We start from the raw sequence: 22,163 nt of genomic DNA, 5'->3' as shown, positions 1-22,163 counted from the left end.
AATTGGTAATGCTGTTATGGTCTGATAGGATTTTTAATCCAAAACATCTGGAGCATATCTCTGGAATAAGCAAAGAGTCCAATAGAAGAATTTCAAAGAATTTCAAATCCCAGTGGGAAACAGCTGAAATAAAACAAATAATGATGTGTGATTCTATTCACTTAGGTATATTTTCCTGCCTTACACAGGTGTTAATTTACTTACAATAAATCACTTTTCAACTGTAAAAGAAAAACAGATTCTATTACTGCTCCTTATATAATTGAGGTTTATTGTGCATACATTTAAAATACATTTACTTATTTAAGTAAATGACAGCATTGCATTGTTGTTATAATTTTAAATTGTATTTTTTGGCACTTTAACCCAGTATTTTACAATATATATCCATGTGTACCAAATACATCCATATGTGTACCTATCAACTAATGATAGCACAAGATTTCAAGCAACTAAGTGAAATGATTTCCAGTTCACAAAAGTTGTAATACTGTATTGGTACAACTAATAACATCTAGCACAGTCCTATATTCAAAACAGTGTAGAAATTAAATCAAGAAAACCTGAGTTAAAAGAATATACAAAAAACTAATAAAGTTTATTAACATTTCTGGGCTGACTTCAATGAGCCTTTGTAGTGTAAATGCAGTGGCTTGTCTTCTCTGAGGAATGTGAGACAATCTAACAATGTCATTACTTGCAAATCAGAAAATAGGTATTACAAATGTTAATTATTCCAATAATTTTTTATTCAGTTTTCTCTTTCATCAGTATTATCTACTGTACATTCAGAATGAAAAATTAACAGTTTCTATTCCTTGTTAATATCTTTTCTGGGATTTTTTTTTTTTTTTTACTAAGTATCTCTTCTTTTTAATGGTGTTAACTGGAATAATTACTTCTTGTCTATTTTTTAAGGCTTAATTTCAGACAACAAACTAATTTGGTTTTTGTGTTTAGAAATGCAGTTGCATTACATGTGCAAATATACTTCAGAAAAGAAAAAAGGAACATTACATAATTTTAACATGTGTTTTCATGTAGTCTATAAAAATATGTTGAAATGATGTTAAAATATACTCGGTGACTTCACTGACTTCAACTGAACTACTTCAAATATAACTAACTCTGGATCCAATTTATAGTTTTTCATGAAGAAATTATAGAAATATATGTAAAATGTAATATAAAATGCAATATATTAAGTATACACAACTTAAGAGTGCTTTGTCATACCAGCACTGAAAAGTATAGTTTAGGCATTATGATTAAACTGCTAATATCACTAAAATAAATTAAGAAAACAAATAATCAGTTCCATGGAAATTTAGGCACGTCTTAACTATTTTAAATCAATTCTGCAGAGGATAGGTTTGAGGAAAAAATAATTCTGGCAATCACTAGTGAATCTAAATTATATTTTTAGACTTTTAGATTATAATTTTGGATTCAAATAATATCATTTTTAATATGGATACATTGTACCACACAAAGACTAGATTCTGGATACCCAATTCATTATCATTGCCACTGATTAATCCTCATTTCAGTTTAATGGATGCATTATTAGAACAACAAATCTGTTTTGCTTCATAGTCAGAAATGTTTTGGTGAAATGCATATTCAGGATAGAGGGGAGAAATCCATCTAAATGAGCCAGAATTTAAACAGATAGTCAAATATGCATGAAATTATTTCATTGCATCTGCATGTAATAAAATAAATTGTAATATTATTTTAAAGATAAACGTCTAGTGTTTGTCAGATACTCCTATCACTCCTGGGTCAGAAAACTGGAAGGTAGGGGTATTTATCTTCTTAGGGAACAATTGGTTAGGATAGTGATTTTATGCTTCTCCACAAGTGAAAAAGACTTAATTAAAAAGAAAAAGAAAGCAGAGAATTTCATGGGTTATTGCTGGAAAGATAAATTCTCCAAAGTTGTGAATCTGAGTATGAGTAAAGTTAATTAAAAGTGTTATAATATCCTAAATATAAATCTTACAGTAGTAATTCACAAAGTATTTAACTAGTAATCTGAACCAATAATGCTTATCTCAAAATTGCCACAAATCAAATTACCCATGAGATATTGTGACTCTTTTATACACTATTGTACATATGCAACCAATTTCAACTGCTGGGTATAGGTAATTATTTTAAAACTGTCTTTAAGAGTAAAACTTTCCACTAAAACATTTTAAAATTGAGGGTGGAAAAATTAAAACAATAAAAATCAAGAGGACCTCAGAATTTCCCTGAACACCTGCAACAAAAAGATTTGATGAACTTGCAGTAGAATAGATTTAATTCAGCTACAGTACTGTGGTTGTAACACACTTAGTAGTAAACACATTCTATTATTTCACTTCTGACAAATTTGCTTAAAACTTTGTGGAGAATCAGGGAATTTAGCAGGCCTGCATATAGAATTATTAAAAAAAATAAATTCATGAATGCACATAGCTTTTTTACATAGTGTCCTCCCAAGACCACAGTTAAAGCTTAGACAGGATCATAAATTCAGCACTTGCTACAACCACCATGATAAAGGTTGTCATGAATTTGTATGATTTTTACAAGGGATACCCATGGATTACAACTATATCCACCTATAAAAATAACACGCCCCATATTTTGCAACACTTTTTGAAAACTTGGATCTGAGAAATGCATTTTTAGGCAGGATACCACTAAAACCAACCCCAAGTCTCAGTTCACATCCATGTACTGCATCTTTAAAAATAAAGTCAGAAGCTCATATGTATCTAAGCTATACTTTGTCAGGGATCTTCTAGTGGATTTTCCAATACTGCCAACAAATCCCAAATGTGTCTGAGTTTCAGTGCTACATGCCAATGCCGAGACTCAGATTCTTCCAATTTTAAAGGGGATAACCACAAACTACAGTGGTTTTTGATGCATTCCAAGGAACACCCGATGTGTGACTGACGTGGTTTGCAAGGAATCAAAACTCAGGTTTGTATTTTTACACCAGGTTACACTATGAAGTAGCATTTTTTTTGAACCATGGTGGCTCGTTATAGATGCATCTTTGGCTATGGTGGGCTTTGAAATTCCGATGGGAAAAAACTGCAAAGATTTGTTGTGTGGATATATGCTGAATTATACGTTTTTATGTGATGGACACTAAACCATAGAATCCATTATATTTATACCCATGGGTAGAAATATGATGTGTGTTTGGGTAGTGGATTTGAGGGATGTCTTGCCAAAAGAAAATTAGGATTCATACTCTCATTCTATGATATTAATATCATAAAAATACCAGATTTGAACTTTTACAGTGCAGTCAAAGGGACAGATGATATAATCCATTTCTTTGGGAGAGATACTGTTAAAACACAAAATTAAAATAATTTTAACTTCCTAGATCTGACTACCTAGAATAAAAACACCAGAAGTATTAGCCATTTAATTACCGCTAAGGATGGAAGGAGCTGCTACGCTACTTCCATCTCAGAAGGATTACAATTATCCCAAATAGAAAAGTTAAGATGGTCTCACACTCAAGAGCTCTTCCCTCTTTTAAGCTGTTAAGAGGAGTAGGAAAAGACAGTTGGACTAGGCATATCATCATATGCCATGTATTCCTAGGTACTCGCTGAAGACTCAAAGAAATACTCTTCCGTTGCTTGAATTTCGACAAGGGAGCCACACACCGACAACATGAACCAACGGCAAGATTTACCTCAGCGGGAGGAGGGGGGGGGGAACCAACCAAAGGCAGGGTGGCCTAAAATGATCATTTAACAGGCCGTGATGTCAATAGCGCTATGAAAGCTATCACCAATGACTTAATAAAATAAAAACCAAACACCTTCATGGCGTTAAAAACGGAGAGAACGGGACAAAACCAAAGGTCCAAAGAGCACATCCTCCCTCCCCCCGAGCCTCCACTTATAAGGCAGGCGTCCTGCTTCTGGCTCCCATTCACTCCCGGAGCTCTGGGTGTGGCAAAGCCTCGGCCGGTCACCTTGGGGCGGGGTCTCGGCAGCTTTCTGCTAAAGCGTCGGCTTAAGGGGCGCGCAGGTCGTGTATTCGGGGGAAGGGTGGGGATTTTGCGGGGGTTGTTAGTTTAAAACGGGGAACACCCGTCCTAGTTATTGTTAGGTGGAAAGGCTTTGTCCTAACGTGCGGTAAGATGGTAAGTTCAAGGAGGCCAAGTCGTATTTCATTCGCAGGGTTTGGCTTTTCCGTGGCACAGCGCTTGTTGGGTTTTTAAAATGGTTTAAAGATCAAGCTGAGTTGGAGCAAGGGCGTCTGACTTTTTCCCTCCCGAAAAAAAGCAACCAGTGAGAGGAAAGAAGGGAAGCCTGGCATACGGGCTGCCTAAAGCGAAAGGGTTTTTTTTTTTGTAAAACCAAGTTTAAGAGGCCACTTGTCCACGGACATTTTGACGCGGGTTGCTCAAAGGGACGGGACTGAAGGTGTGGGTCAAGCCCGGGCGTCGTGAAGAAAGGGGCGAGAAAAAGGCGGGAAGTGATTACCCTCTCCGTCCTTCGAAGTGGAGGCGTGGAAAGAAAGGGTGCGTGGAGATGGCAGGGTACGTCGAGCGGCCTCACACATCCTGTGGGTGTAGGAAAGGCCAAACGAAGCCTTGCTGAACGAGGCTCCAGAGGCGGAGGCGCGGTCACCATTTTGCCTCCGCGCGGGAGTCAACGATCGAGTTATGTTCGCCTCGAGTCGCCTTTTGCGGCCGATCGCGCAAGACCGCGATTGTAAAAGAACCTCTACCCCACACAACCTGGGGGGTTTTATGGATGGAGAGCGCATTCTTAATTCTCCTTAGTAGAATTTACGGGTGTGAAATTCTTAATGGGTTAAGTGCAGTTTCGGAGACATGACTAGGCCCCTTTGGTTTCAGTGGGATTTCCTCCAAGATAAGTGTAGATCGGATGGTAGCCTGTATTAAGGTATGAGAGTTCAATTCTGCCTGCACTTGTCTCAAAGTAAGTCCTCAGAATTTGGAGGAATAGGTTGATGTCCGACAGTTGAATCTGCCCACAGTCTTGCAATGTTTGGAGTGGAGAACTAACGGTGACTTTTCCTTTTTACTATGTTAACTGCAGGCTGGCAAAGGCTCTATCCCAAAAAGGATTAACAGCCAGTCCTAGCATTATTAAAAGAGTTGAGCTCCTCAATTGTGTATAGTGTTTTTTTTCTTGAGCTGGGTATACCAGCATATATCAAGACAAACAAGTTTAATGAGACAAGTGTTAAAAAAAGAGGTTTTGTATTTACTTAACATGATCTTAAGTTTGTATCAGAAAACAATCCAAAATATATTTGATTGACTTGTTATTTTGGACTACAATTCATGTAAGCCTCATTCAGCATGGTCAAAGTATTGTACAGTAGTTCAGCAAAGTGGGAGGGCACTTCTTAAAGAGTTGTGCCTATGGATCAAATGTGCATGGTTCATAAACATAGTGACTATAGATCTAGATTCATGTTTCAAAACAGGTGAAGCACAAATCAGCTGAGGGGGACTGTCCAAGATTACTTGTATGACTCAATTGTAGGAGTTACCACTCTTTAATTGCTCTTGGGACCTCCTTGATTGAAGGCTGCTTGGTAATATTATCAATCTAGAGAAGCTTCCCTGTGTAGTACACTTGGAGCAGCCTTCTGATCAGCTGATTGATAGGTTGTTCCATAAATGTTTGTTAGGTTCCTATTTGCAAATAGTAGTTGGAAAGCACTAGTATAAATAACTGAAAATACCCCTTCTATAGACAGCTGGTACTTTCAGAGGAATGTAAAAACAAGGATCCTTTGCTTATGGACCAGTAAAATATTTGCTTGGTTGCCTTTTGTATTCTATCATCATTTGTGCCACATTTTATATACAAAAGAGAGGAATATTTTCTAGACATAAGTGTGATAGTGTTTAAGGAGGAGGAAGAATTTTTGTAAAACATATAAAGTTTGTTTTGCAGTCTACATCAAATCAGGACTCTCAAAACACAAGCCTTCCACGGGAAGAAAGCTCTCAGTTGCCTGCTACCAGCCAAGGATATGTTCTGCCTGAAGGGAAAATCATGCCAAATACTATTTTTGTGGGTGGAATAGATATAAGGGTATGTATTTATTCATAATAGGATTTTAGCATTAGGCTGTGTCTTGTGTTTTCACAAAGACTTTGAGCAGATAAATTCTGCATAATGAAGATTGCAATACCTCTTTGAAAGTAAACCCATTAGTGATGTCTTTTCTCCCACACATTCAGTGGAAGTTTCATATGTTTTCATTTTTATTGTTGCTTAATAAATAGAAAATAACTGATTAGTACAGTGTTTTATATTTTGTTAGTAGTTCACTCCATTTCTTCCCCCCCAATGATTTAAGGGTAGAGGAAAAATTGTAGTAGACAGCTATGTTTGGCATATCTTGTTCATGAGATTTCTAGGGGAACTGGAAAGTTAGAATAATTGCTTTAAGAATCACTTGTTCATAGGTATACAAAATTCTGAGCAGTTTATTAAAACAACATTTACTCTCTCCTCTTTGAAAATGTTCCTATGCTCAGGATGTGCCATGAATACTGCTGTGTAAGAAATGATTTGATACTTATTTGGAATATTTTTTTTCTTAAGGTTAACAGTGTTTTGCTACAAGGCTTTCTGTATTATCACCTTCAAAGTCTGCACCTATCCCTTCATACTTTCATTGCACCAAGCTTAATTCTTTCCCTCTTGATTTACTCCCAATGATATTCTATTAGATTCTCCTCATTTCAAAATATTCTCAAATTCAATCCTATTTATGTGTTGTAACATAAGGATGTTGGATTGGTTCAGTTTCTATTTCTTGATTAATAACTTTACATTTGTGATGAAGGGGATTCAGAGTGCATAGAATTCATTGTTTTGCTCTGAAAGTTTTCTAAACAATTTTGAAGTAGTACTTGTGGGAATAATGACACTATAATGTTCAGCATACCTTTATATAATTTATCCCTAGATGGATGAGACAGAAATTCAGAACTTTTTTTCACGATATGGCACAGTTAAAGAAGTGAAAATAATCACTGATAGAACTGGTGTATCTAAAGGGTAAGTTGGTTCGTTTGATGGCATTGATAAATAATTGTGAAGATGTTCCATACTTATAACAAATACTACTAGTATTCAAGGATTAACTGTTTATGAAGGTTATTACTGTGGAATAGAACTAAGTTTGTAAACTGAACACAAGTTTCAGGCATAAACATCTATTCTTCAATATTGTTCTCAATTTTAATTATCCATTCCTTTGTTACTTTTATGTTTTATTGTGATATTGCAACCTTATTGTGCATTATTTTAATCTTTATTGTAATTGCCTAGAGCTCTAGAATCAAAAGGTGGGATATAAATCTTTTAAATAAAATAAAAATAGATGGTATCACCAGAAGCAGAGCCACAGGCAAACATAAGGTCTTACCTTCAATCTCCTTTTTAATATTAAAAATTGTCATTGGTCTTCTAGTTTGGGGCAAGATCTTATGCAGTTCTCAATCTTCAGGGATATAAACATTCACATTGACTTGAACACTTTATCTCTGTGGTACTTGGTTTTCTACTTTTCTGGGTGCATCCATTTTAACACATAGAGGTGAATTACATGGTGGGATATTGATACACTTTTGATTTATCTTTGTAGATACGGATTTGTATCATTCTTGGACAACGTAGATGTACAGAAAATAGTAGAAGTAAGTTGTTAATTTGGGGGCCTATGTAGTAAACCTCATTTAGAAACATAATACTGATTTCTTTTTTGGAATGGGCAGTATAAGGAAAAAACTGCTTAGATAAGGGATTTGATTATACTGTTGATATTTAGAATTCGTTTGCAATTTGGAATTTAGATGGCCTTTTTGTAGAGCTTTTAACTGCCAAAAAGTGCTGAATTCTTTCATGTCCAAACAAATAGTCATCAGATCAAATGCCTATATTTTTGTATTACTTGGTTTGTTAAATTTCTGTAGGCAGATCACCTGCTTTATTTCTCTAAAAAATGACTAGATTATAAAATAAAGATAAGAGGAGCTTATTCAAACAAGAATCCATTATTGCTCTATGTAGGTTTCAGCTGGAGAATATTACTTATTAGAACCTTATGTGAATCCTTATCGCCTATATCTTGATCCAGATTCACTTCTGATCAAGAGATGTCATCTTGTCTGAATTAAACCACAGCTTGTGTACAACCAATACAACTGCATCCAAATAAAATTTCTGTTGCCTTATTAGTATGGAGATGCAGCTGTTTGTATTTGGAGGCTATGAATATGAGCTTACTGCATCTGTTGGTACAATCTTAAAGAAGCCACACCTATCTTGGGAGTGAGCCCAAGAAAAGACTTCTTAAAAGAGGTGTTGACAGATGCAGGGAGGTTTCTTTTTCAGCCTCTTAGTACCCTCCAGTAGTAAAAATGCATCTTTTTTTCTTTGAAAAGGACACAAGAAACTGCAGTTTTATTCCTAGCACTGTGCACTGATGAAGAAGATGTTGCAACTTGTGCAGTGGCATTTTTACTGTTACAGCTTTGCTAAAAAATAATAAAATAGCATTTACAAATGCAAGTTAAATTAAGAATAATAATTTTTTTTAAAAAATGCTACCCTCCCCTACCCACTTCTGGAGCTTGACTTTCCAGTTAATAGTACTTGGACCTAAGAAATGATCGCACTCATCCTTTTGATCAACTTTTCGGGCTGAACAAAATGAAACAGATTTAGCAAAACTGGACAAGCTATTTCCTTACCTCGTTGGATTCTGGCCTTACTTGTGCAATCCAAGTTGGGAAGTTTGAATTATTTTTATTAGAAAAAATTGCAAGTGAAGGATAATTGGATTTTGAGATATCTCCCAGACTATCCTTGGGTCTAGTCTACTTAAAATTCTTTCACTGGATGAATAATTGAGACAAAGAACAGAAACTTTGTGGTCCTCGCTTCCATGTTATAGACTCCAAAATGGGCACTAACAAATTTAGATTAGATCAGTCTAGTCTTTCTCTACTTGTACTTCAGTCCCCTATCCAAATACTTTATTGCCCTGAGTTCCTCATAAAACTAAATGGCCGATGTCTGCACCCAAATTAGAGGGCACTGAGGAGGAATCTCATCAGTTATCCAAGTCTTCTTTCTGTTCCATAGTTAACTGTGACATCAATGGGATTTGTTTCTGTAGTGTCTTGAAAATTCCACAGGGCATTTAGGAATCCCTTCATCTAAAGACTGGGCAACTTAATAGATTTTATACTTCTGCAGAAGCTGAGTTCTAGAAATTCTTATTTCTATTGGGTCCATGATGCTCTTAGGATATGTAATATGTTCATTCAGCCTAACAAAAACCAGATGGACAGTGTATATTACTATATATAAATCACATACAGAGATAGTCATAAAATGCAAGGTAGCTCCTAATGAGAGGTTTAGAATAATTATTCAAATTCCTATGTATAGATTGAGAACATTTGAGCAGGAAGACAGCTGGGCAATACAATAGCACTCTTTGCATACAATCTTTGATGCTTTGACTTGTCACCACCTGTGCATGTAGTCAGACATGTTATCTCAATCCAAGGATGGACTTGTCATAGATCATAATGATCCCATTTCCTTTCTGATCAGATAACCTGCTGTTGTACTAAAAATGGTGCAGAATTCTCACTAACTTGGTTTTTTATTACATATATCAAGATAGTTGTTTCTTTATCTTGGATTGCTAGCTCTTATGGTCACTGATGTGTTATTAAGTAACTGCTTTTTTAATTAAAAGATTTCCTGTATGACTGATTATCTGCCATCAAGTCATTGTTGACTCATTTGTCAGATGGAATAGTAAGCTAGATAGAAAACAGCCAAAAGATTTCTTTCCTCTCTACACTAACTTGTTAGTACTATTGTATTTTTTTTTGCCCTGCCTGTAACAGGTGAAGCGCTGCAGCTCTTCTTACTTTCTCTTTTTTAAATTTTTTAAATTATTTTTTAATTACAAAAAAAGAAAAAAATACATAAAAGTGCTTTAACATAAAAGTGAAAAAATACAACAAAACCCATTAATATATCATAATAGTACACAGTTCCAATTCTATATATGCTTGTCTAATACAAATATTATTCAAGTACATATATATTTTTAAGAGAGTTATATGACTATCCTGTTTTTTTTTTAACCCGGTGTATTTTGTATAAATGAGTCCCAGAATTCATTATACTTATCCATACAAAGTCTACATCTGTAGGCAATCCACTCATAAGTAGCAAGTGTAATCAGGTCTTCAATCCATTGACTAAATGGGGCCATACATTTATCTTTCCAATGTTGCAATATCAGTCTTTTGGCCATAGTAAGGGCACAGAGAATCCATTTATGTCCAGTTGTCAAGTTCCATGTACTAGGTATATAGTTCAAAAGAATATTATCCTCTGAAAAGTTTAGCTTTTGTTGCACAATCATATTTATATAGTCCAGTACTTTCTCCCAAAACTTAATAAGTAGAAGGCATTGTAAGAATATTTGTTTTAAAGAAGCATTGTCCTGCTCTTTTCACCTTCTCATTGAAATACCTTTTAACTCGACTGTAGCTGTCCCAGAAGTCTAATAAAGCTACCAAGATCTCTCATTACTTAACCCAAAAGAGAGGAAGCTAGCCCAGCAAATATGAGAACATAGGCTACTAGGCTGTCACTTAGCCTATTATTAAAAATGGACTGGTGTGCTGACTGCAGAGGAAGTATAGGATGATTCCTCCTCTGACAGTCTTCACATTTGCTAGTATGAAATTCCAGTCACCTGTTACAGACTGTAACTAAGTGTATTAACTGAAGGGAACTTTTGGACAAGTTCAGAAGCAATTGGATATACTTGTGTTGCAGTGTTCCATATTTGATTGAAACTATTGATAATATTTAGTCTGTTGAGAAAAGTACATGAATCAGATCCTTACAAATCACTCTTTTCTAGTCACAAGTAAATTTTCATGGGAAGAAGCTCAAATTAGGACCTGCAATAAGGAAACACCCAAACTTATGTAAGTATTATTACATTTGACAGCCTGTATAAAGAAAAACTTCTTGATATAGCAGACAATTTTATTGCTAGATAAATATAAGCCTAGCAAAAATACTTGCATCCATACACACCAAACTTAGATATTTACCACTACTATTCTACCATCAGTTACCTACTTTCCTTTGCAAGATGCATATATGAAAGCCACTGTCATTGTGCAGTAAGTCTTGTCAGTGGTGTAATTCAGGTGCATGTTGATTACTACTAACTTCCACTACATTTATGTGGAAGTCAAAAATATATTTGAGTTTTGGGACATTTTTAAGGTAAAAGAAATTTTGAGGATATAACCTAATTTTTCTTATCTCGCAAGGTGCCTATCATGTGCCACCCAGGCCAATGCTTATTAATTCCCCTACACCTCAGTTCCATAGTGTTTGGAGTAACCAAGAAACATATATGCAGTCTCCAACTGTGATGAGTCCTGTGACGCAATATGTTCAGGTAAGGTTTCGTAGAATGAAATAGTAAATTGCATTTAATTGTATTAGAGACAAAGTAAAGTCATGCAACTGGCTTAAGAGATTCCAGTGAATTATCCTGCTAAACTGGCATTCTGATATTTTAGATGCATGGAGTACAAACCTATTATTAATATTTAATACACTATTCCCATTCTGTATTCTTACTCTGGAATATTCTGGAGCTGCTGTCAAAGTCCTCTTGTTCCTGGAGACTCTCAGGGTCTGGACAGGATAAATAGGTTAAAGTTCAATTTGGGCAAGATGGAGGTAACGTTTATTCATCATGGTTCTCTGTCAGCTCCATTATTGTCTTCTGAAGGGGTGGTACTGTTTCTTGAGAAAGCATGTCTGAGATATGGGAGTGAAGTCCTCCTGGATTCATGGCTTTGTCTGGGACATGGGAGTGGTGTCCTCCTGGATTCATGGCTACTGCTGGATGGGCAGATGGAAGCTGTGGCCTGGAGGCTTTTGCCCAGTTTTGGCTGGTGTGCCAAGTGTGGCCCTTCCTGGAATGGATCTGGCTATGGTGACTTATACCTTTATCTCCATGTGGTTAGACTTCTGCAATCTACTCTGCATGGGGCTCCCTTTGAAGACCACTTGGAAACTACAGGGGGTGCGAAGTGCAGTGGTCCGCTTGCTGACTGTTGCTAATTTCTTAAAATATTAAACCCATCTTGTTGACCTTGGGTTGATTAACAGTAGATTTCCAGGTACAATTCAAAATGCTAGTTTTGACTTTTTTGCTTTATGTTTATTACATTTTATTGTATTTTATAACAAAATTACAAAAAATTAATCAAAAATACAAAAGATAAACAGTGAAATACTAAAGGTAGTTAATGAACTGAAAAAAGCTAAATAAAAAAATAAATAAAAGAACCCAAAGAAAATTCTTAAAAGCCAAGCATGTAAAAACATAGAAATCACTGGTTTACAAGAATTACTTTATAATGTTGTATCATTATCAAATATTTTTACTTAAACAGTTGTAAATGGCTTGACATCAAAGCATCAGATGCCTATTCAAACAGAATTGACTTGTCCAAAGATATCCTCCCAGGAGGTGGGGGGGGGGCTGAGGCCAATGTTGCCTTTTTATCATGACATCTGCCCTCTGGAACAACCTTTCTGGAAGCTTACTGGCTCCATCAATGAAGGTCTTCTGGGAGCCAGTGAAGCTGAACTCATCTGGAGGGGTTTTGGAATATGATTATTCACCATCATTGTTTTTATTTTGTATTGTTATTTCTGATTTTGACTGAGTTTTGTATTTTCAGTACTGTGTAATGATTTAAGAAGTAATAATATTAATAATGCAAGGATTAATGCAAGGGCCATGGAGATCATCTAATCACCTGTTTAGTGCATGAATCCTCTACTGCAGCATCCCTGACAGATGATCATCTAGACTCTGTTTAGATGACCACCAGCAAGGGAGGGTTCACTACCTCTTCAGATAGTCTATTCCATTGTTTCATAAAACCTTGTTTGTAATTTAAGACCACTGTTTCCTGCCCTGTCTTCTGAACACGGCTTTATGAAAAAAGCTGTCTTGTCTCCCCACAGTTGTCTTATTTCCAAGCTAAACATATCCAACACCTGCAACGGTTCCTCATAACTTTTTCCTTCTAGCCCCTTATCATGGTTAGTTTCCTATGAAACACTCCAGTTTGGCAGTGTCCTTCCTAAAATGCAATGCTCAGAACTGGATGCAACTTTCTGGGTGCAGTCTGACTAAAGCAGAATAGAGAGGTACAATGATTTCTCTTGCAGTTGACTTAATGACTTCTATTGATGCACCTTAGAATAATATTTGCTTTTGGAGGGGGTTGCATTATACTGTTGGCTCATGTTAAGCTTATAATTCACACACATCCTTACCTTTTTTTACATGTACTGCTATAGGATTATTCCTCACCCCCCTGTCCTAAACTTTTGCCTTTAATTTTCCTGTAGGACTTGCATTTTATCCTGCTGAAATACATTTTGCGGGTTTCTTCCCATTATTCCAGTTTGTAAAGATCCAACTGAATACTGATACTGTCTTCTAAGATGTTCACTATTATCTCTGTGTTATATGAAAACTCGATATATTTTTAATCCCTGTTCCAAGACATTTATAAATATGTTGACCAACACAGGAGGCCTGTTGTATGTCACTCAACAGTTTCTTCCAGCTTGTCACAGAGCCATTCACTTTTACTTTTGGGTATAGTTATTCAGCCAGTTTTATATGGATCTAATAGTTGCATAGTGAAGCTTACGTTTTTCCACCTTTTCTAGTAAAATCTCATAGAGTTTTGAATGCTTTGCTGAAGTCAAGGTACATTATATCCCCCACATTTCCATGGTCAGCTAAACTGGAATTCTGTTTTTAAAAAATCACATTGGCATGATTTATTCTTGATAAACCCAAGCTGAGTTCTGCAAAGCAATGAATTATTTTCTAAATGATCATAAACTGACTGTATAGTATCTTCTTTTGCTTGGTATCTGAAACTGACCAATTGGTTGTTATATGGATCTTCCTTTTTCCCCTTGTGAAGGTAACGACGTTTGCTTTTCTCCAGTGTTTTTGTGCTACACCCATCCTCTGTAATTTCTCTTAAGATCCTAGAAAGGGCCTCCAAAATGGCATTAACAGGTCCTTCAAGATTCCCAGATGTAATTGACCCAGTCCTGGAGACTTATATTCATTCATAATAGCCAGGTGCTTCTTAATCATCAATATAATTAACTTGAGTTCAACTCCCCCCTGTTGTCAGTAGTTCTGTTTAAGCCCAATTGAACACATTTCCACTTTGGGGAGAAGGCAAAAACAAAGTAGGTACTGCACTCTCCCCTCTCATTGTCACCTGTTGCTGTAAAATCATTTTCTCCTAAGTAGCAGCTCCTTCCCTCCCTCCTCCTCTTCTTCTTTCTTTTAATACAGATACAGAAAAAAAAGGCCCCTTTTTGTGTTTTTAGCTTCTTTTGCAAGTCAAAATTCTTTTGTGCATTCTCTTGTTGCAGATACTAGCTTTTTCAGTCATATCCCCTTTAATTCATAGTTCAGTCAACAAAGTTATTTAGATAAAACTTTATCATACAGTTTTCAGACATGAGTGAAGGCTTATATTCTTCTTTGTTTTTGTGAACATGGGAGAAAAGATAGCTACTTGGTGTATTATCTTGGCTTCTTGTGCTATAAACTAATTATTAAATTTGAAAATAGCAACCAACTAAGTAATCACTAACTAAAAATAGAATGTTCACCAACACAAAAGGGAAAGGGATTCATAAAGTTAAGGCTTATCCCAACTTGTCAATGCACCAAATATAGTTTGTTTGGGGTTATGAATCAGGTTCTACAGATAGATGTTTACTAGTGGAATCTAGCTTGTCCATGACTTCTGTCTTGTAACTAAAGAAAGATTTTCAAAACTGGTTTCCAGACTTACCTTGTTCAGGAAGAAAACTTTCCAAAAAGTAACTTTATTTTTGAACTTGCAGGCATATCCTTATGGTTCTCCAGCTTTATTAATTCAGCAGCAGGTTCCTGTAGGATACCAGCCAACTTATAATTACCAGGTTTGTATAACTATATTGCAGTTTTAGTATCCAAAAGTGGAAGCTAAGCTTAAAGTTAAGTCTCACCTAATTAAAGATGTTTTAATATGGCTTGCAGGTCATGCTGGTTGATTGATATGTTGATAAGTAGTAGGAATAATTAAGCAAGAAGAAGGTAGTACATATGCCAAATGGCAGTATGTCTTGATAAATATAAATACCAAGTTACTCTCAACTGTGAGCTGTTTTGTTAGTAGAGTATGCAGAAATCTAGACTTCGGAGAAAAAAAAAATTAGTAGTACACAGAAGCTTGTACATTGCACCTGTCAACAATTGTGAGGACTTTAAAAAAGTTAACCACCTAAAATACTTATACAGTATTGAACAATTTAAATACATAAATGCTAGATAACAGTAGATATAATGTAACTTTTAAATCTAGATTTTGTGGTTTATTTCATTCTCAGCTTTTCCCACCTTAATGTATGGTTTTATCACTGAGATGACTAGGGTTAGCTTTCTGGCTACCAGTTAATTTCTGGGTGCAATTAAAGGTGCTAGTTGTCATCTTTAAAGCCCTTCATGTCTCAGGACCTTGATACTTTAGGACCATCTACTCCTGATTGCATCTATCCCTCCAATAAGATCAGGAGAGCTCCCTTCAGATTCCTTCTCTCAGTGGATGCGATCAACAGCAAACCTTTCAATTGCTGCCCCCCTTTCTCTGGAGCATTCTCCCTGAGATCTGAGCATTCTCTCTGACATCTATTCAGCCCCAGTGCTGCTAGGTTTTAGGAAGGCTGTAGATACTGGGGGAGGCAGAGAGGAGATATATTATCAGGCTGTTCCCTCTTGCAATGGAGTTAGATTTGTTGTTAAGGAATGATACTGTTCCTTATCCAATAAATAATGGATGATTTTGTAGTTTCTTTTTTCTTATATATTTAACCTTATTTACAAAGAAAAGTATGTAAGCTGCTCAGAGTTGGTAATGTTCAGAGCAGGAAATAAGCCCAACAAGAAAGCAAACAAATGTTACCGTCCCTGTAAGTGAAAGTTGATAATCCATCTTACTGTTACATTCGTGTGTTTTGAGTTGTGTAAGCTTGGTGCTTAGCTTAAGTTATCAGGTTTCTTTAAATTTGGAAGACAAACATTTCTAAAAATTGCTATTCAGAGATGCATTATTATATACCTTATTTTTTTAACAAGCAAATTAAATGCTATATTCTGCTAAAACCTGCTGCATGCTAATAGTCTCTCCACTGTTGGCCTTTTAGGTTCCACCACAGTGGCCTCCTGGAGAACCAAGAAATTACATTGTGCCGGTAAGAAAGTCACACTTCTTGTATTTATTTAAGTTCAGTTGCTGATATTTACAATGATCAATGGAGAACTGCCATCCTTATTTTTTTTTGTGCTAGCTGCTGAATATGATTTTTGCATTGGCACATCTGTTAATTGTACATGAAAATAATTATTCTGACCCTTCACTAACAGGGCCTTCAAGTAGTTTCTGAAATTTAGCAGAAACACTCAAAGAAGGGTCTCTAAAAATTATCTAAGTATCTGGGCAGGTACATGTGGGAGGAATTTCTTTAGATATTCTGGACTAGACTCTGTAGCATTTTTAAAAATTGGTGCTAATCTTTAAGTTGCTGTTAGATATGAACTGAAGAGTCATTGTATCTACTAAAACATTGGCATACATGATTATTTTAACTAATTTGATCATAAATGAGTCAAGTCACAATAATTTCCAAGAAGATGCCTACTGTTGTTCAGCATCACTCACCTACAGTAGATACTGTCCACTGAAAGAAAGATGTTGCAGTTGCTAAATTCCATTCCCTAGGGTTAGTAAAATTATTTAACATTAGTTGAAGCATTCCATTTTTAAGTATAAAGATTAATCTTGATAGTTTTGTCACCAAGTACACTGTCAAAGTTGTGGGCGTTGGTCTCCTTCAGTCACTTGCATGGAAAATGTCTCTCTTGTGTTTGCTTTGCTTGTGGAGCTGCTGCTTGACTCATGGGTGGTTTTTTGGCAGTCTTAGTATGATTGCTGTTTGCATAGTTACCTTGATAGTTGCCTCATCCTTGCTTAATTATTCTAAGCAACACAATAACTTAAACTGACTGATTCTGTTATTTAGAAGATGCATAATAAAGTGTATGGTGATTTTTCTGAGGAAGATCAAAATGCTACATGTCTGCCAAATATAAACAAATCATAAATAAATAAGGTAATGATATAATTCAGCTTAATGTATTTTCTAACTTGTAATACTGAATTTTCTTCTATTAGTTTCTATTCCAGACCTCTTTGTTCAGTTCACAGAGTGGACAAGTATCCATTTCTACTAACTCTTTTAAACTTTACACAGGCATATACTACAGTGAATTATGGTAGTGAAATGGATGTAGGAACTGACCAAGCAGAGTGTTCTATGCCTGACACTGCACAGTCATGTGCAAACAGTCCACAAAAGGTATACATGATTTCTTTTGTGATCCACCTTTACATAAAGAATGATCAGCCATTAGGTGTGTAATCAATGAAAAGCAATAAAGAGCAGTATATCAAAAGTACAGGTAGTCCTCATTTAGTGACCACAATTGGGACTGGCAATTATGTTGCTAAGCAAAGTGGTCGCTAACTAGGAAATAATGTGATTGCAACTGTGCTTTCTGGCTCAAAACTGACAAGACTAATCAGTTTCATACCTTCGGCTTTTGTTTGCCTCCTAATCACGCCTCTGCCCTTTGGAATGCTCACCCAGTGCTGGGATAATTAACAAGAAGAGAATTAATGTTTGTATTTACATTCAATGGAGAGGAAGGGATTACAAGAGAGTAAGTAGCCACTGAATGGGGAATACACATTGAAATTAGTCGTGAGCACACTATGCAAACAGCCTGATGAATTCCCCATCCTGTGGGGATCCCTTCCTCCAATCTCTCCGCTCTGAGGGGAGGAACAGATCAGACACCACAGGAGAGATTGCCTATAGAAATTGCTGGTTTTATTTCTCCTGCCCCCCCTCAAGCGGAGAGATCGGAGAGGAAGGGATTACAAGAGAGTAAGCAGGCACACAATGGGCACTACACCAGGCTGTTTGTGTAGTGCGCTAACAGCTGCGAGCACCAGCACATTGCTTTCAATTTGTATTCCCCATTGTATGCCTGCTTACTGACTGTAAGGGCAATTACATGACTGAGGAACAGCAACAGTAGCTGAACAACGCAGTCGGTGAGCAAGGACTACCTGTAGTATGTGCGTGCATTGCTTCTTTTCTTAGTGTCTTGTCTGTGGAGATTATAAACCAATGAACTAATTCTCCAAAAAGACTCTGGATCTATTATTTCTTTCAACATCTTCTACTATGTTTGCTAAAAACCCTACAATTGGCCAGTATGCTAATGCAAGGATTGACAATTTGCAGTCCATAAATGGACCCCCTGCATAGTATTCAGGGCTATCCAGGACTCAAGATTGCATGCTGAAATTCAGTGGCAAGATGGCAAACTTTCTGTGGTGCAATTTGTTTTTGTTTTTCCTCTCCAAAGGGTGGAAATGGGAGCAAGATGCCTCTCGGAGACAATTTTTGAAGTGTCCATCCGTAATACAGACACCATGACCTGAGATTAAGTTTCTGAACTTGGCTGTTTTGCCAACAGGTTTAGAGCCATATGTATAGGGCTTTCAAAGGATGAAAATGGAAGCAGTTTGCATTGTATTTGTATACCCACTCTTAAATTCCTACAAAAGAAAACAAACTACACCTGTCTCCTAATAATAGACTGGTTGGGAGAAGAAGATAATGGTCCATGACTCTCAGAAAGTTGTCCACCTATGTCTGATGTATGGTTAGGAGATGTAATTGTGTGGCAGTAATACTAAGTTATGTAATTAAAGTCATTAATATGAGATTTATATGCTTGTTTGAAGGCAAATTTGTTGCTTGTTCTTTTGAGGCAAACCCATAGGATTTCTTACAAAGGTATTTTTCTGTTTACTTCCACACTTGCACCATATTAATGTTTAGAGTATCTGGCATCCCAGATCACATTCATTGTTTTAGGTGTTGTAAAATAGTTATTTTCTTTGTATCCATAACTGCATCCTAAGCAAAGAATTTGTTGGAAGGCACTTTTTGTTCCAGTTTTATTTTATAGTTTTTACTCTTAAAACATAAAACATAAGACATATGAACATAATACATAAGAGTAAAATACAGGTAGTCCTTAGGTTAAGAACGCCCAGTTTAAGGATGACCCATAGTTAAAATGAAGCCTATTGTAGCAAAATTTGAGTTAAATACATAATGATTCAAGTTAATTACACAATACTATTTATGTAGTATTATACAATAATACTGTTCCAGTTTATATAGAAATTTAACTTAAGAACAGAACTTGGGAACAGAACTCGATCTTAAATTGGGGACTACCTGTACCATAAAACAGCATATTTATTTTTAGTGATATAGCCATGGAAGCAAAGTGGCTATCATTTTAGACATTAGTTCAGTCAATCATTAGGAAATGGATGGATGCCTTTTTTATATATATTCAAGAAAGAATGGGCATTACAACACCTTTTTTGACGAGATTGAGGTTATCTCCTTATGCTGTAATACAACATTATGTTCAGTTATTTGAAAACATCTCACATACAATATTCACAATAAATTAATAAAACTTAATTATTTTAGAAATCTGTGGATCGCAGCATACAGACAGTAGTATCATGTCTATGTAATCCAGACAACCGATTGAGGAACAATATTGTAACTCAAGAGGACTATCTTAAGGTATGAATACAACTGCAAGCTAAGACCTCTTAAGAGTTCTGTTATTAAGAATGATTAGAGAGGATCAAATTTGCAGGGATAGTATGTTTGGCATCTAAAGATGGGAAAATATTCTGACTGCAGATTTGACAGAGATGGCTACATTTAAGCACTCACCTCCTTTATAGATTTATTGTTGCATTCTAATTTGGTATTCAAATGCTGTTTTCACTGTTTTGCTGATGGATATTTGACAGCAGCTTCGCACATCACAAAGAAGCTATAATAGAGAATGCATAAGTAAACTCCACATTTACTTTCTACACTGCAGAATAAATGAATAAATGATGGATTATTGTAATCACAGGCCAGAACACAGTTTAGTGTAATTTAATCTTAAAATATATTTTTATTTGTATTTCATTATGTTTTATGACAATTTTGAATGCCTAATTGTAGTTACCAATCTAATAAATTATTAAAATAGCAGAAAGGTAGTCCTAAAACTGCAACTTAGCTAAGTGTGTAGAATTAATGGCAGAGAGAATCCCTTTTCTAAATTTAAAAAACAGAGAAAGAATGGCCACCTAATAATTAACACATCTTAGAGGAAGTTTATACATCAATAATCTGACTTTTTTTTTTCTTAGTGCCTTATAAAAGGAGTAATTTTTAATGGTTAATATCATATACTTGGACCTTTACAATATGGACAAAAATACTGTTCCAGAGGAACTTTATAAAAAATGCTTTTACAATATTGTAAATGTAAACAATAAAGTAGCTTGTAATCCATGCATATTTATTTTGATAAATTGCCCAAAAGTTTGAAAAGAAAATACACAGATAGCTTTTGCATTCATTACTTCCAGGGTTTCCTTAAATTGGTTTGTTCTTTGATTCAAGAGCTTTATTCTTAGAAGTAAATAATAAACTCTTAAATTTGAATCTGCTTGTGCTTTAATTTATCTTCCTCGACCTTCATTTTATAGGAGAAGAGAGCACATCATTTTAGAAGAAGCAGAGCTGTTCTTAAAACTGTTTGACTCAACAATAGATTTAGAAAGCCTGAAATATTCATGTTTGTCATTTGTAAAGATAGAAAACCTTGCAGGTTAATATTGCTGACAAAGCACACTTGACAATTATGTAGCCTTACTGGCAAAAGTTACTTGAAGTTGGAGTTCATTTGAAGTTTGTATGCAATATGTTTCTAGATGTTTGAATTTATATGTTATTTATTTCTAGACATGTTCACATGTTTTATCTAGTCTAGATTTTTCTGTGTTCTAACTTCTAACCAGAAAATGTCAAGTTTAACAGTTGGAGTTCTTAATCGTTCTAAACATTGGGTTGTGTTTCTAAGCTTTAAAATACATTTTACTGCATGTTGGCACTTGTTTCTAACATTTTAACTTGCTCCCAGCTCACACTTAAAATAGGATCTTTTTTTGCAAGAGGTATTTTTAAAACTGTACTTGAATCAGGTGAATAAACAGACATCTAGTTGCATCTCAATTACTGCCATAAGTACATACTCAGTACAGTATTGCCTTACATATCCAATCAGTGGGGACTTCATTCACTAGCTGTGTGTGCTGCTTAATTATCAGTTCTGAAACTGATAGGATTAAAAGTGTACTCAAGGATGTAATTAATAGTATTAACTATACTTGGTGAGTTACACTTTTTTATACTTGGCCTTCCTGGCTAAACTATCTTAAAATTGTGGAAAGAATGAGTACTATGTGATCTTGTGCTTTTTAAAACTGGTCACCAGCTTTAAATCAAAGAATTTGTGAAACTGTTTAATTATGTAGAATTTAGTTTTGTATCAGTAAAATTCCACAAATAAACTCGTTTGAGGTGGATTTCTTTTGTGACTGTGGTTCTGGAAAGCCAGGAAGAATTGCAACACAATTCTTTAAACACAAATTGTGTTTTTTAAAAGTTGACCTAAATATTGATACTGCTTGTTTTGATCTCACATACTGTAATTAGAATGAGGCTTGCACATTGAGAAAGTAGTTCCTGTTACAAATGTATAAATAGCTTTAAATTGAGTTTCTGTCTAGAAAAGTATTAAGATTACATTTCTGTACCCTTGGCAAAGTCTTGCTAGCTTTGCATAGTTAGATATTTTAAGTGGGGTTTGGACATTTAGTGTTGGCGTGTATACTGTGCCTTACTCTTATTTACTCTTTCCCTCAGTCTTAAAGAGCAGGCCTATAAATTCTATGGATAAAAGCACTAGTCAGA

The 22,163-nt window shown here is 35.5% G+C and overlaps 1 protein-coding gene across 1 annotated transcript; it reads left to right on the top strand.

Annotated features, from left to right (window-relative positions):
• The first annotated feature begins 5,969 nt into the window (after nt 1-5,969).
• On the top strand, nt 5,970-20,950 carry DAZL (deleted in azoospermia like). Its single transcript, XM_088150442.1, has 10 exons — nt 5,970-6,104; nt 6,988-7,079; nt 7,669-7,720; nt 10,984-11,050; nt 11,405-11,535; nt 15,051-15,128; nt 16,389-16,436; nt 17,496-17,600; nt 19,827-19,925; nt 20,897-20,950. Exons 1-10 carry the CDS (start codon nt 6,066-6,068, stop codon nt 20,948-20,950), a joined length of 765 nt encoding a protein of 254 aa, XP_088006568.1. The 5' UTR covers nt 5,970-6,065.
• Nucleotides 20,951-22,163: the final 1,213 nt, after the last annotated feature.

Source organism: Python bivittatus, unplaced genomic scaffold, assembly GCF_059951505.1.
Source record: "Python bivittatus isolate LINGU-HERP-01145 unplaced genomic scaffold, Pbiv_v1 ctg000610_np1212, whole genome shotgun sequence".
NCBI classification, from domain to species: domain Eukaryota; kingdom Metazoa; phylum Chordata; class Lepidosauria; order Squamata; family Pythonidae; genus Python; species Python bivittatus.
Note: the sequence above shows the minus strand (reverse complement) of the source record. Positions and strands in the feature narration are given on the sequence as shown.

Coding starts and splice junctions, on each gene's coding strand:
- DAZL (XM_088150442.1), top strand. CDS start 6,066: ATGCCAAATACTATTTTTGTGGGTGGAATAGATATAAGG. Junction 7,721..10,983: donor ATGTACAGAAAATAGTAGAA/GTAAGTTGTTAA, acceptor ACTCTTTTCTAG/TCACAAGTAAATTTTCATGG. Junction 11,536..15,050: donor CTGTGACGCAATATGTTCAG/GTAAGGTTTCGT, acceptor TTGAACTTGCAG/GCATATCCTTATGGTTCTCC.